Source organism: Sturnus vulgaris, chromosome 12 (genome assembly GCF_052056855.1).
Source record: "Sturnus vulgaris isolate bStuVul1 chromosome 12, bStuVul1.hap1, whole genome shotgun sequence".
Lineage (NCBI taxonomy): Eukaryota > Metazoa > Chordata > Aves > Passeriformes > Sturnidae > Sturnus > Sturnus vulgaris.
In genome coordinates, this window is record NC_142254.1 from 20,862,568 (window position 1) to 20,877,847 (window position 15,280).

Genomic DNA, 15,280 nt, shown 5'->3' on the forward strand with positions numbered 1-15,280 from the left:
CTTTAAAAAACCTGAAATGCATTCATTAGGTGTGTTTGGGTTAAACTGCAGCACAAGTTTCTGGAATTGAAAGCTTTAAAAAATTAATGTTGAGGCTTCTTGTTAACACTGAAAGGAGACCTGATGATTCTCCTATGAACACTTCTCAATGTCAGAGACCACAGACTGAGCTGATAGCAATTTGAGAGCTGGGATTGTTCAGTGTGGGGAAGAGAAGGATCCAGAGTGACCTCAGAGCTCTTCCAGTGCCCAGAGGGATTCCTGGAGACCTGGGGAGGGACTTGGGACAAGGGATGGAGGGACAGATGTTAAAAATTCTCTTTAAACTCCCCCACCCAACAAGGCAGAACCCCAGAGGAGCAAAGACCCCTTTTGTTTCCATTGTTTGAACGTGGCACATTCTGTGTTCTTCTGTAGCTGCACCCCCTTGGTAGAGCAAAGGGGTGATTTACTATTTCCTTTAATTGCTGTGGGATTTCTGCAGCGTCTTGGAGAAGTTGCCACCACATTTATTCTGTTACCCTGCCTCAAGTACTAACGAGAGGTCTGGCTGGGGTTTCTTCCCAGAAAAATTATCCTGGGCTTTGTGCAAACCAGGTGCTTATACAGGGAAACAAACATATATTTTACATTTACATTTCAAAGGATTGGCTAGCATTTGCATACATCAAATGTTTAATAGCAGACTGCAGGCAGATTTTTGGGGAGCTGACACTGTACAGGAGCAACTGGCAACCTCTTGTTCTGTATCTGAAATTTTTCCCTTGTTTTGTGTCTTTCTATTTTTTTTTTTTTTGCTTGTTTGTTTCATCTCACTTGCCTTAAAACCTCCCTTTTCAGGAATAAGAGAGAAATGTTCAGTCTGCACAGGGCTGTAGGTAATCTCATTTACTCTTGTTTTTAAAAGGAAGGGCTAATTTGAACAGCTAGCCACACATGTAGAATTCCCCTGCAGATCTGATTACTCTGGGTAATGAGAGGATCCGTGACAGGGTTTGAGCCCAAGTGTTCAGAGCTTTTTACTACTCCTCTAGTAATTCACACAGCTTGTTCTGTGCTTCCTGAAATGCAGAGCAAGGCAATATCTGGCTGAAATTCAGCTTATTCGAGGCTTTTTTGTCACCTTGCTGTGGGATTTTGTCCCATATAAATCATATTGAACATTGGAAATACTGCTGCAGTTAACTCCTGGTTTTTTTGGAGGAGCAGGATAGGCTGGTTTTAGCAGTGATAACCTCACAGGGACAGACTTCTAGTTCTTCTTCCATTTGGAAATTTGTTTTGTGATTTACGGAACAGTTGTAAGAGTATGAAAATGGAATGTTGCTGATTGGATTTTCAATACTTTGTTAATAAATGTGTATCTCCTGTTCATTAATCCAGACAAAAGAGGTGTTACCCACTCTCTGAATATCAAACAGACAAGTATGATTTCATAGAACTCTGGGATTTTGAGCTGCTATCTCAAGCTTCTAACTCTGTAGTTCTTCTGGAAAAGAGAAGGGAGGGAATGGATCTGTTTTTACCCCTGCAAACCATTCTCTGTGCTTGCTGCTCCAATTCCAGTGTCTTTGTTCAAGGGGACAGGAAAAGGAGGATTTTGCTTGGTGCAGCACCATAAACACATTAAATATGAATCATCTCCAGACTCTGGAAATGCATGAGGGTGTCATGCTGAGAAATGTCATTGTGTGCTCTGCCTGGAGATTGTACATGGAATAAATGTGCCTGAAGCTTTCCCAGTGCTCCTGCCCAGGGTTTGTGAGCTCCAGTTACTCGAGTCTCTTCTCACTTGGTTCTAAAAGGCTGAACAGTTGTTTGGTGTTGGTCAAGACACCTTGCACCTTAAAACGCTTGAAATTCACTCTGCCAATTTAAGTCCTTTTTTCAAGGTGTCTTTCCAGATTGTAGGTAGCACATGGTTCTTGTCTTTGGAGGATGATGAGGAGTATTTTCGACCATAGTCTTTAAATGACTTGCTTTTTCATCTTTTCTCTCCAGTGCCAGGAATGCTCAAACCTTCTGAACCCCAGTGAAATGAAACTCACTTCCCTTCTGACCATCCCTTGTTCTTCCTGCAGCAAAACTTGGAATGAGATGCTTCATTTTGTTGATGAAGCTGCTTTCCATTTCCCAGAGAGGCAAATATATGTATATTTCCATATTTTTTGTATTGCTGTCCAGTTTCCAGTTCTTAGTCTCCAGTGGAATTCTCCACTGTGATGTTCTTGCTGCAGCAGAAGGGGAACAGGTTTTGTGCTCCTGAAATGTATTCACTGATCTCTTCTTTTGGATTCTCCATATTGGGGCATGCAGTAAATGTGTGATACAGTAAAGTCTTCTCACTGCCAAATGCTGTAATTACATCCTAGGAAAATAGTGGGTAAATGATGAAACTTGATCTTTTTGTGAGCAATTTTATGCTTCTTGTTATCCTTATTTTTAATTAAAGGGTCAATCTAGTTGTCCAAACAGGTATAACTGACTTTTTTTGATTGGAGTTGTAATTGAAATGTTGCCATAAGCATCTTTGGTCATTTTACTTATGAAAATAAGGCTTTGCTTCTGGATTGTTACTTTTGAGACATATTAAAGATACCTGCATTGCCTGTGGGATAGAGACTGGGTGCTGAGGGGTCGTGTTTTCTGCTTCCAAAATAAGGCTTTTTCATCCTTCACCAACAGAACATTCCAATAAAGCCTCAAAATGGAGATGGCTTTGTTTTGCTTTAGTTTTCCCTGAGTGGCTTCTCAGGCTTCTTCATTTGTATTTTTACTGAAAATATTTTGTTCAGTTATCATCCTTCCTGGTGTCATTAGTCAGTTTTTCCTGTTGATACAGAAATAATTACCAGAGGTTTCAAAGGGGGTCTCAGTGCTGTCCCCAGTTCTCTTATCCCGGGCTTACGATTGCACGTTGTAAACAAAGGAGCAGAAAAAAAAGGATTCTTCTTTGTAGTTGGTCTCCCATGCCTGTAAAAACTTCCATTTCTTTGTAGGCTTTTCCCTTCCTCTCCCCACCGCCCTCCCAGTTGGAAATGCCTTCCTGTCATTTCCAGGAGGTTTTCTTCCGGGGATTTCTAGCTGCAGCCACGGGTCAAGAACTTCTTTTCTCACACAGGGCAGCTTCAAGCAGACCCCAATGCTCGTGCAAAACTCCCCCCACTGCTGCTGCACGTGGGTTTCAGTTTTCTCCTGGAAGTTCATGTCCCAGAAGAGCCATGGCAGAGGCCAGGTCAGGATGAGGGTCAGCTTAGCTTGGAGAGGTTCCTTCATCACTCCAAAATCATTCCCATCATTGCTGGGAAATGCCAGAGATAAAGATTTTTCATACTGTTTCTATTTTATGGAAACGTTTTAGCTCTGTTCTCTCCAAATTGAGTTGGAGTATCCCAGTTGTACAGAGCTGTTGAGGGCCTTCCTGCTCCATGAGCTTCCTTAGAATTCTGTATTTATATTGGTGTTCATATCTAGTTCATATCTTTTTTCTAAATTAAATTTATTTTCAGTCTTCATGGATTTCATACTGTCAGTACACCCAATTTTCTACAACTGCTCAATCCAACAGAAACTGTTTCATCATTCAGTGAGGTTTTTTTCTTACAGCAATTGCTTGCATTAAATGGCTTCTGTTATTAGATCAGAAGGATTTGAGAAATTACTTGTGACAGGAGAATTCCCTGTTCTGTAAGGAATAATGGAAAACCAAGGCAGCAAGGGGCAAGAACAATCCTATTGTGCCACTACTTGGGCACCTCCTTCTGTAGCAGCATCGTGAGGGCCAAGAGCAATTCTTGATTTCTTAGGAAATAGCCACCCCTGTATCTAAAAGATAAAGTAGTTAATTTTAATTTAATCTTGAATGGAGGTGTTCTTTGCCAGGTCCATGGATGCAGGGAGCTGGGGAGGCAGGCAGGGCTTGGAGAGAGCAGCTGTGGGTCCCAGAGTTCTGCTTGCTTGGAATCAGCCTTTGACACTGAGTGGGAAGGATCTAAGATCCATGGAATTGGTTGTGTGTGAGCCACTAACAAAAGTCCTCCTCAGAGACCTAAACTCGAGTGTTAATTGCATAAGGGGAGTCATAACAAAACCATTGATTGATGTATTTACCCAAAGTATAATAAATAATACACTGCTTGGGTCAGCATGGGAATGTAAAGGGGAATTTACACTGTTGGGCTTAATGTAAATTAAATTAACCTACCTATCTTGAATCTGAGTGTGTTTAATAACTGGTGAATTGGATTGCTTTATGATATTTGCTGGGATGCTAGTTTTTTTCTCTATTAATACACTTAACTTGCATTCTAGCTTCGCCATTCAGAGACAGGCATCGAGTGGTGGGTTGTGTGACAGTGTCTGTCAATAGTGAAGACAAATAGTGCCAGAGACACTTAACCCATCCAATCTCACCCAGGGTATAGGTCGGTCTTGTTTTCAGACTTCTTCATAAGTCTCTTTTCTTTCTTTCTTTTTTTTTTTTTTTTTTTAATTTTTTAAATTTTTTTTTTTGTTTATTTCTGAATAGTGGATTGATACTGATTTGAAACTAAACTTTTTGGAAAAGTTTTTGACATGACATCAGTAATACAAGAAGAAGAAAAGTAGAACCCCAAGTTTGGCATGTGAGGTGTTGAAAGCAGGTTTGCAGCCACTTTGTAAGTTCTGGGTTTTACCTTTAAAACCTTTGACAACACAAAGGTTGATGGTGGAAATTTTGCACAGTTTTCTTCTGGGTCTGTCCTGAAATTGTTCTTCTGTGTCCAGAGGTTCAAATAAACCAATTAACATAAAAAATCTGCCCAAGGACATGACATGTTAGATACATTAACACATTTATAGAAGTTATACTTCACATATTAAGCTTATGCACCACTTAATCCTCACCCTGTTGTTTTCATTTTTGACACTAGTTTTCTGCACAGAACATAGAGGATACCATGGGATGCAGGGGAGGTTATGAGAAAAAAAATACTTCTTTACTGACTTTTTGTCCTGGCTGTCCATGCACAGGTGGCAGGAAAACTTGTGAAACCAAAAATAGCTTCAATTTATTTATTTGTCTTTATAATCTTAAGCTTTCCAGCCTGGGAAATGACCTGCTTTTGCAATTAAAAAGCAGAGTCATCAGGACACTGTTTCTGTTTGAGGACTTGGTAATCCTTGTTGTATTTAAGGCTATTTGAAAAGAGTGAACAAGGATTTCAGGATTGGCTCCACAGAAGTGTTACCTAAAAAGACACCCTCAATGCCAAGTAGTGATTTTTTTTTTCCCTCTCCTGCCTTTCCAAACCCTTTTTTTTTAGAGGCTGAATGCCTTGTTTGACTTCATAGGAGACTGGGTTATAGAAAATATGTCACACTGCCTTGGTTGCTAATGCAGGAGGTAATAAATTTTCTGGTTTTTTTGGTACTGAAAAGAAAAAGCCTGCCCTGGTTTACTCACTCTTTGCTGTGTGCTCCCTTTCTTTTAGTCCTTGTGCTGGACTGATTGATACAATTCTGCCTGTTTTAGGGGAGAAGAATTTGTAGCACAGTCAACAAAATCTGAATTGATTCTTCCAACTCCCTTTAATGTTACAGTGATGGCAGTGAAAAAATTCAGGCGGTTTAGTTTCAGCAGTCATCACAGTTGCTCCAATGTACAGTATTATTTTCTCTTGTTTTTGTTTAAAAAAGGAGGAAAAAAAACCCCACCTTGTGATGCTGATGCACATTTCATTTCTATTCCTGAGGCTGCACACTTGCCATGACAAGCACTTGGCTTCTGTTCAGTGTCATTGCTCTGAAAGCAAGTTTGATTTTGAGACTGTGTTAAATGAAATATCTTTAGTCTATTTCAGAATGTACCTACTCACTTAAAAATAGATCTATGTATTTGTCATGAGCCACCTGTATCAATTCCCATGAATATGTGTCAAAAGAATGTAAAATAAAAGGAATGCTCAAAGCTGGGGAAGGTGTGTGTACGCTCTCACCTTGTAAAGCAACACAAATTAAGTTCAAATTACTAAATAACTTATTTTCCAAAATGCAGCACATTCATCCTAGAAATCTCTTTTGGGTGTCAAATGCAAATGTCACTGGCTTTGGAATAAAATGCTGGACCCAAATGGGAGCCATGTAAAGCACTGTTTATTCATTGCAGTAACGTGGTGAATTCTTATTTGATTGACCCAGTTTATTTATTAGTTCAAAGGAAGATGAGTTGGCTCAAGGCCTGCATACTCAGAAAAAATAGATTTCACTGTTTCTTAGTATTTTCATAACTTGCTGTTACTGAAGGAATTACTAATTTATGTCCCCAAAAGTTTTTAAATCTGTGTATTTGACTGTTCCAATACAGCCAGTTTATTCCATTTGCTGTAATATTTATCATACTTCCTATTTATGGGTGGTAATGGCATTAATTTATTATATAAGGCTAAAGAGAAGTTTCCTTGACATTACTGTTCAATTTGGGTTTATTTCCAAAATCTAATCTTACCATTACACAAGGGCATCTCTGATAAATGGAGCAGAATGTAACCAATTTGTAATGGACAATGATTATTTACTTTTGAAAGTCTAAAAGCCCACATACACGTGTTCATACACATAAGTGCTTTTGAACTTCTAGAAAAAGAAAGGCAGAGAAATTATTTTGGAGAGCAGCAATGATGATAATCGCAGTAATGATAATATTCCACAATGCTGCCCCCTAAAACAGCACTACCATCACCAGCTCTTTTAGCTTCGTGCTGAAAAGCATTTGGTTCAGTGATATATTTATTTTTTTCCCTAGGAAAGTGAGGGAAAAGTGCAGGTTTTGCATTCCTGGCCAGGAGATGCACTGCAGCACCAGCTGAGCCCAGGGCTTGGTGTACGTGGCCCCCGCAGAGCTGAGCCTGGAGTGTCCAAGGTTTCCTTACACTCCCAGGATTGCTGTGAAAAGATAAATGTGATATTAATGTGGTGGAGGAGGATCCTGCAGTGGAAGCCCTGCTGTGCCTGCCCCGTGTGTGTAATGGATTCATGGTCTGAGTCCTTGGCCCACAGACCCTGGCGCTGCCTCGGGCTCTTCCCTCAATTCCTTTCCTGACCTTTCCTGGGGCAAATCCTGGCACTGAGCCCCCCAGTCCTGAGCTCCAGGGCCTCCCTGGGCACACTTGACACTCGTGCTTCTCTTTGGAGGTATAAATGATGGGTGGAAACTAATCCTCTTCACCAAATCGGACATCTCAAATAGCAACGGGCTGTCTCAACTCAAAGTGGCTGCAAATCAGCTCCTAAATATTGTCACTGAAATGAATATCTAGATTTAATAGTTCTTGCCAATCCTATAAATGTTTTTGAAAGAAGCATTGCTTTAATGCATGATATGGAAAGGAGAAATTTGCCTTTAAATTGGAATGCAAAGTGACTGAATTCTCCAATTTCAGCCACTGTATTTGCCAAAGAACAAGCTGGAAAATGGAACTGGTATCATTCAGCTGCTCCTGGTTCACTGGGAGGCTTGGGGAAGGCAGAATAGTTTATTGATAAACTGTCATGACCTCTAAATTTGACAGTCTGAAGTGGTGTAAGTTTGCTTCTTCATTCATTTAGCACAGGAAAGCTGTAGAAAACAGTAAAGGTTTAAAAATTCTTTATTATCAATCATTGATACTCCCAGTAATTGCCAGTATAGGAAAGTGGGCTGACTTTTGCTGTTAATTAAATGTGTATATCATGGCTGAACATAGTTTATTCTGTTACTTTTAAATAACTAAAACTACATAGAATAGTCCAACAGTCTCTAAATCTTTTAGACTTGAGAGACTATTATAATATTTTGGATTTTAAAAAAATCCCAAGCAGCAAAAAGGAAAACATCGTGTTCTTTTTGGTAATAGTGATTACCTGTATGACAGCAGTAACTAGCTGAACAAACATATTGTATTATTATGTATATAGTTAATGTACAATTTGTTTCCACAATTAGGTTATTATTTCAGTGCTTCTGGTTTATCAGGTGTGGGTGGCAGTGCAGAAATACAGAAAACAGGGTGTCCCCACAGGAAGCTAAAATCTGACTATAAAATTCAGTTATTCCTCAGTGAGCTACAGCTGATTGAAATAAATACATATGTTTGCATGGCCTGCTTCCCCTGGGATATTTCACTTATGTATTCCATTGATTTGTCCATTAAAATTCTTCAATGGCAACGATTTTGGTGTTCTGCAGAAATCTTCAGGGGTTTGCTTAATAATTTTCGTGTTTCTAAACCAAATTGAGCTCTGGGGCCTCTGCAGAAGTCGCAGTCACAGTGTTGGAAATCTCCTGTTTAATGTGGATTTTTCAGAGGTCTCTCTGTTCCCTCTGTGGAAGGGACCAATAAAGTCTGAGAGAAATTGGTCCCAGTGACTGAACAAGTCAAATTACAGAAGTTCCCAGTCCTTGGATCAGTGTGTCTCCAACACAGATATTTAATCCCTGTTTTGAATCTTCAAAGTCGACAGCTCACTCATAGTGACTGATACCAGTTCCATTTTGCCTACCAACTCAGTTGATTTTATATTTTATTTCTCATTTATGATGGAATAATCAGCAGCTCTTTTTCTCATTTATTTTCTCATATTTTTATTCCAGGATTTGCCTCTGAAGCAGGGAGTGTCTGCATTAAAAATGACCTGTAGTTCTCTGCTTCATAGGTTAGAAACTTATTTTAATATTTTGTGGCTAAGCACAGTCCCATCTTTTTCAAAAAAAAAAAAAAAAAATTAAAAATTTCCGACAGTAAATTGTTTAATTGGCATTGAATGTGGATTATAAGCACTTTGCTTTGGGGCTATTTTAGATGAAATGGCTTCTACACCAATAATGAGTCCAGCTGAGGCAATGAAAGCTCTGTTTACTCGCAGCCATTTGTATGAATTAACACTAAGTCGTTAAAAAAAAAAAAAAAAAAAAATTTGATTACAGTGGATCGTGCTAAGACTCGTTTGGACATTTCCAAAGCATTGGCTAGGCCGTATTGCTTTAAGCACTTCCATTCCAAAACTGAACCAAATTCCAAACATTTCTTGGGGGAAAAGCAATCGGTTCCTAAATCACCTTGATCTCACTGGGACTGCTATAGCCAGCGCACGCCCCGCCACGGGTCCTGTATTTACTTGTGAATTGTACACCGCAGATGCTTCTTCAGCTCCCTCCTCTTCCTCCATGGGCGGTGCTTGCAGCTCCTTTACCACCTCTTCCAGCCCTACCATTTACTCTACCTCAGTCACCGACAGCAAGGCTATGCAAGTGGAGAGCTGCTCCGCGGCCGTGGGGGTAAGTACCCGAGGGGTAAGTGAGCAGCAGATAACCAGTAACACAGCCCAGCAGCAGCCGGCCACGCCGAAGCGCCACACTGTCCTCTACATCTCGCCACCTCCCGAGGACTTGCTGGACAACAGCCGGATGTCCTGCCAGGATGAGGGCTGTGGATTGGAGTCAGAACAGAGCTGCAGTATGTGGATGGAGGATTCACCCTCCAACTTCAGTAACATGAGTACCAGTTCCTACAATGATAACACTGAGGTGCCACGTAAATCGCGCAAGCGCAACCCAAAGCAGAGGCCAGGGATCAAACGCCGAGATTGCGAGGAGTCCAACATGGATATCTTTGATGCCGACAGTGCCAAAGCGCCTCACTATGTCCTTTCTCAGCTCAGCACGGACAGCAAAAGCAACTCAAAAGCAGGAAATGGGTTGGTATCTGTTTTGTTTTTTTGGTTTTTTTTTAAAGAAAAAACATTCTGTCTCCGTATGTAAACCCACACTAATAAAAGTGTCCCCGTGCCCCGGCAAATGTTGTGCTTAGGTTCTCACATCAACCCCTCCCTTCTCTGCTGTCCCTGTCATGTCCTAGCCCGGGATAAGTTCTTCCTGCCCCCAGAAGTTGTGGCTGCCCCATCCCTGGAAGTGTCCAAGGCCGGGTTGAATGGGGCTTGGAGCAACCTGGGCTAGTGGAAGGTGTCCCTGCCCGTGGCAGAAGGTGGAACTGGATCTCTTGAAGGTCCCTTTCAACACAAACCACTCCATGATTCTGTGACAAGTTCTCATTAGACTTGTTAACCTTTATTTAGAAGAGACAGCTAAACTTTCCTGCAGCAATTAAATGCAGCGCTGATGAGCTCATCTGTTCTTTAAGTGAAATTCCCAAAAGGCCACACAATTCCATTTATAAAATGGCAATGAAAATGTATTTAAAAAGAAAGGCAGAGTGAAGTTGGTGCACCCTGAATGTTTTTTTTGCAGGATTTTATGTGAGGATTTCAGTCTGTACACTTCACCTGCTGCTCTATTTGTCAAATAGAGATAGGTATGGGAGTAGAAGCTAATGGTTAACACCTCATTAAGATTCCTCATAATTTAAATTACCGCTTGCTTTACTTTTTAATGAAATGTTAAGACAATATGGTGAACCAGTTTTTTTGGTTTTTCCCTGTGAATTCACTTCTGTATTTGATTTTTTCAGAAATAAATCTCTAATGCTGTTTCTCTCTGTGCTTCTGGGTCGTGTGCGTGTGTCTGCGTGGGCACGCCTGGGTGGTGGCCCCTCATCTCCCACTCCACACTGTTCACTAAATGCATTCCAGTAGCTGCTTAAAGAGGACAGTTCCATAAGTTTGCAAGAGTGCGTTGATACATTTCTTCTTTTGTTTTATTTTTTTTTAACTTGTTGCTTCTTTAGTACTTTTAAAGTGGTCAAATGGATAGATTTGGCTCTTTTATTTTGGGCTTTTTTTTGGGGCAGGAGTGCATTTTGGTTTCACTTTTGTGTCTGTGCTTGCAGTACGTTCTGACGTTCATCACAGCAACGGTGAATATTAAAATTTGACTGATGGCAAAGATGATGAACTTCTCATATCCCAAAGGGAAAGAGCCTGGAGTCTGTATTCCCAGGGTCAGTGCAGTTCCATGCTTAAAATTTCACTGTGAAAAGCAGTTCTGAGAACATGTGTGCTGCTGCTGCTTCCTGGGCATGGTGGCCTCTGGCCTCGGGGTTTTCACCAGCCAAAATTGATGGTAATGAAGTAAAATATTAGTACCTGGTAGACCCTGGGCAGCTTGGAGTGAGCAAAGTGCCTCCCCCAGCTCCGAGGGACCAGGCTGGCCCTTAGACAGGGAAAAGCTTTATGAAAACACAAGAACTGTGCCACTCTGAGTGTGATCTCAGGGAGGTTTTGTAAACTCTGAAAGAATATGTGAAATCTCGGTCTAAAAACAGAACAAGACTTCCCCAGGAGCACTGGGCTGACCAGGAAAATCCATGGGTTCTGTGAGTGCAGAGGGGAGGAAAGTGAAATGTTTTTCCTTATGTGTCACAGGCCAGACTGAGCTGCAGGAAAACTCCCAGGTAACAGAACCATCCTTGGAAATAAATGCTCTGGGATAAGAAGTGGCCAAGATTTTAGCAAACTTAATTTTGCTGTTGGAATATGGAGATTTGGCATTACAAATCTGGGTCACTGCAGTGACTGGAGTTTTTTAAACTTCCCAGCCTGGTGGAGCTCAGCCAAGGGAGTTCATTTACTTTTGGCTTAAAGAAAAGAGCAAGGAAAGCTGCCATGCTCCGTGGTGAATGGAAATGGCATTTGCCCCTAAAGAGACAGTTGTTGTTAAAAGCCAGGAAGAGAAAGAATATATTCCTGTGGAAACTTGGAATTCGTGAAAGCCTTTTCAGAAGTGGATGAATTGGTGGTGATTCAGGGCAGAGACTCAGGTTTCTGTGGTCTCACTTTCACTTTCAGGTCTGCCCTGTGAGCAGCCCTGATGGCAGAGCAGGACCAGGCCAAACTGCTCAGGAGATGTGTTGGAGTAGATTCATAGGATTTACACTTATTCCTTTAAAAAAAGCAATGCTGGATTAGAGGATATTTTGTCTGGTAACAATCAGATGAATAAATGTGTGCATATGAAATGTACAGGTGTGAATATTTGCAGTCTGAATAAACGCAATTAAAATTAATTCATTAATTGAAAGGATGTATTAAGTGATTCAGCCTCATATTTTGAGGAGAAAGACCACTGAGAAGTCCTGGTGAAGGCTTTAAATTGCCTCCAGGTTTGACTAATTGAAAATAATGATTAAGTTTCTAGAGGAAAGTCTTAAATAATTGTGAGGAGCATCTCTCTGCTTAAATATGATAGTGATACAATATTAATGTGGTGGCAATTGAGGTAGTTGGGATTTAAGGTACAGTTCTCCTGCAGAGGTCAATGTTAATGTCACTCTGCTGAAATGTGGCACTGGGAGTGGTGAATTTCATTTGGAAGGCCAGCTCCCCAACATTTCCCTTCAAAATTCAACTCTGTCCCAGTCTGCCCAATGACTCCACTGAGCAGAGGAATCAGGACTGCTTGGCAGGAAGATAGTTTTGTTGTAAGATGATATTATTATTATTTTGCAGGGTTTTATGCTAGTTTTTATCTAGTTCCTGCCTCTGCTGAGTACTGATGGTTGAAGATGAGTGTGGAAGGCAGCCAAGGCCATCCACAGTGAAGTGCTTAACCTTCATGGACAGAAAATGAGAATGGAAATATCCAAAACACCAAGTCTCTGTTTTAACCCTTTCTTAATGTGTAGTCAATAGTTTTGGAAGACTTAATGGCAAAGCTCCCAGGGAGCAATTTTGAAAAAAAAGCAGTTTTCACCCTTTTTGAGAAGGAAAAAATCCTGGATAAATTACTTCAGTAACTTGCACGTTGAAATGGGATTTGTTTTTTAAGCAATCCACACCTGTTATTTAAAACTGCTTTCTTCCCAGGCATTAGCTGTTAGAAATCATGTTTGGCTAGGAAGGAAGAATATGACATTTGCATGAATCATGGAGCCCTTTTCTTGCCTGCACCATGTACTGCAGCACATTCATGTTTCCTGGTGGGAACGGAGTTTCTTGGACTTGAGGTTCATTACCAAATCCTGGTCTGAGTAGGATCAAGGATTATTTCCCATTGTGCTCTAAGGGAACACAAAGTGGCTCATGTACTGCTAGACTGGGAGGGCTCCTTCACCCTGGTTTTAATTATGGAACTGAGAACAAGCCACTGCATCTTATGGAATGCACCTGCAAAGAAAGGCCTTGTGCATACACTGATTTAACATGGGTGCAATTATGCCAGAGCTTTTGCAATAACTAACTGGGGTTTAGCATAAACTGGTCAATCTGTGTAGACAGAAATCGGAGCTGGAGTTTGCATGGATATACAGGTTGAGGTGGAGACAGGCATGAGGCTATTTTCCTGTTTAAAGAAGTGTCATTTAGCCTTAAATCCATCCAGTGTGTGTGTACGTGTGTGTTTGTCACAGCAGCAGAGCAGCTTGTTCAGGCTGTGTCATAGACTCTGAAAAAGCAGGTTATGAGCTGCCTTCTGTTCGTTAACATCGTTTAATGCTAATTGCTTTTCCCTTCCTTTATGTTTGCTCTCTGAAAAGCAGTTCCCACGTGCTCTGGATGGAGGAGGCAGGGAAGCACCATTCCTCTTCATCCTGCAGGTCTCCTCTGGCAGAAAGAGAATTCCAAAGTTTGCTCTCAACTACAAATCTTCCATCCTTTAATACGCACTCTTTGCCTTTTTAGCTTTTCTGTGATTTGGAGCGTTTTTACTGAGGAGCTGCTTCTAACATCTTGATGGTGTGTTTTGACTCCTCAGAGCATCAGAGAACCAGAAGGGAGCTGGAGGGAAGAAGACCCCAATGTTGTGTGGTCAGTACCCGACTAAGAGTGAGGGGAAGGAGCTGAAGATCATGGTGCAGCCGGAGACCCAGCACAGGGCTCGGTACCTGACCGAGGGCAGCCGGGGCTCCGTCAAGGACCGCACGCAGCAGGGCTTCCCCACCGTCAAGGTAGGCTGGGGACACTTGAGGGCTGCCCCAGGGCCAGGGCAGCCTCAGCTCCGTGGTCTTCCCGTCTCTGGAGTGGGGAGGGAGCAGCATTTGCAGTCTCTGGGATGGAGGGGCTGGGCTGGGTCTCTTCTTGCAGGTCGTGAGTCCTCCTGGCATCACAGAGTAACAGGAGGAGGGAAGCTCCATGCCAAGGCAGGGGTATAAAACCTGGGAGGCACGTCCTCTTAGGCTACAGATCATACCTATGCAGATCATAAAACATTGCATACCCACAAAAGTGAGATAGTGAAATGCTCTGGCTGTGTGATAGATGGTGACAATAGGCCATCATTTCCCAGTGACAGTAAAGACATAACACCAGGCTTCATTTAAAAAAAATAAATGGTAAGGGAGATTTTTTTTTATAATTTTTTTACTACTTGCTATTTTCTGCTGTTTTTAATTCTGCAGTATCTGAGTTGACACACAGTGTCTTTCAGGTGAGTCATGGAGATCTCACTGAGGTGTGTTTTACACTCAGTACTGCTCAGTGTGTTTAGCATGGCACAGGTGGAGTAGAGGTAGATGTGGATTAGAACTGGAGAAAGGGGGCAAAGAAAGAGGCAGCATTTATGTGCACACTTGACAGTGGCAGACCATTTCCTCTATGGACTTGGATGCCTTAAAATTCAGGTGCTGAAGGCCTGCTCTGAGGAGAAATACAAGATGGTTACAAGGAGATCTTTGACGTTTCTGCTCAGGAAGGAAGACTGAGGGTGTCCTCCAGGGACTGCACACGGATGCACAGGGTGGGAATTTGCAGGTCTTGTTTCTTCCCTGTGTAGCCTGGTGAAATCTATTGGAGAACTTGGGAAGGTTTCCTAATGGAAATGGTAGAGAGGCCTACCAGGAGCGAGGCTGGGCTTGACTTAGGGTGACAAACAGAAGAGCTGATGTCAAATATCCTCCCACAAGTGGTTGTGAGAATCACCAGAGAACCGAGTCCAGGCCAGCACTGCACTGGCACCATGGCAAATGGCATACTGGGCATACTGGGAGGAGTGTGGCCAGCAGGTTGAGCGAGTAGACATCTAGGTTTGTTATCACATAGATAAGGAGGGTGAAAAATATTTCATTTCATATTTTTTCTTAGTTATGTCACTTTGAGAAAGCAGCAAAGCAGTTCTCAACCCAAACTAACTTACCAGGTCCACAAGGAGAAATTTGTTTGTGGCACAGCCCTTAAAATTTGTGCTGACTGTTGCTGACAGAATACAGAAGTAGTTTTATCTTCAAAGTCCTGCTCAGCAGTGTTAGGAACACCAGCAGTCCTTCGCTCAGTCCTGAGTAATGCAGAACTCCAGTAAAGTTTCATAAGAAAAGAATCCATTCATATCAGCCTGTTGCTATGGGGATTTAGTGCTCATTTATGTGGCTTTTCTTAA

General features: G+C 41.7%; 1 protein-coding gene across 11 annotated transcripts in view; it reads left to right on the top strand.

The window, feature by feature from the left end:
- The window catches only part of NFAT5 (nuclear factor of activated T cells 5), a 53,718-nt gene that overhangs the window by 18,800 nt on the left and 19,638 nt on the right, over positions 1 to 15,280 (top strand). For 2 of the 11 annotated variants that reach the window (XM_014889532.2, XM_088172172.1), the window contains exons 3-4: positions 9,156 to 9,714; positions 13,664 to 13,856. In XM_014889532.2, the coding sequence (XP_014745018.1) occupies positions 9,156 to 9,714; positions 13,664 to 13,856 (752 nt within the window). The other 9 variants (XM_088172179.1, XM_088172173.1, XM_088172177.1 and 6 more) reach the window with 9 other exon arrangements.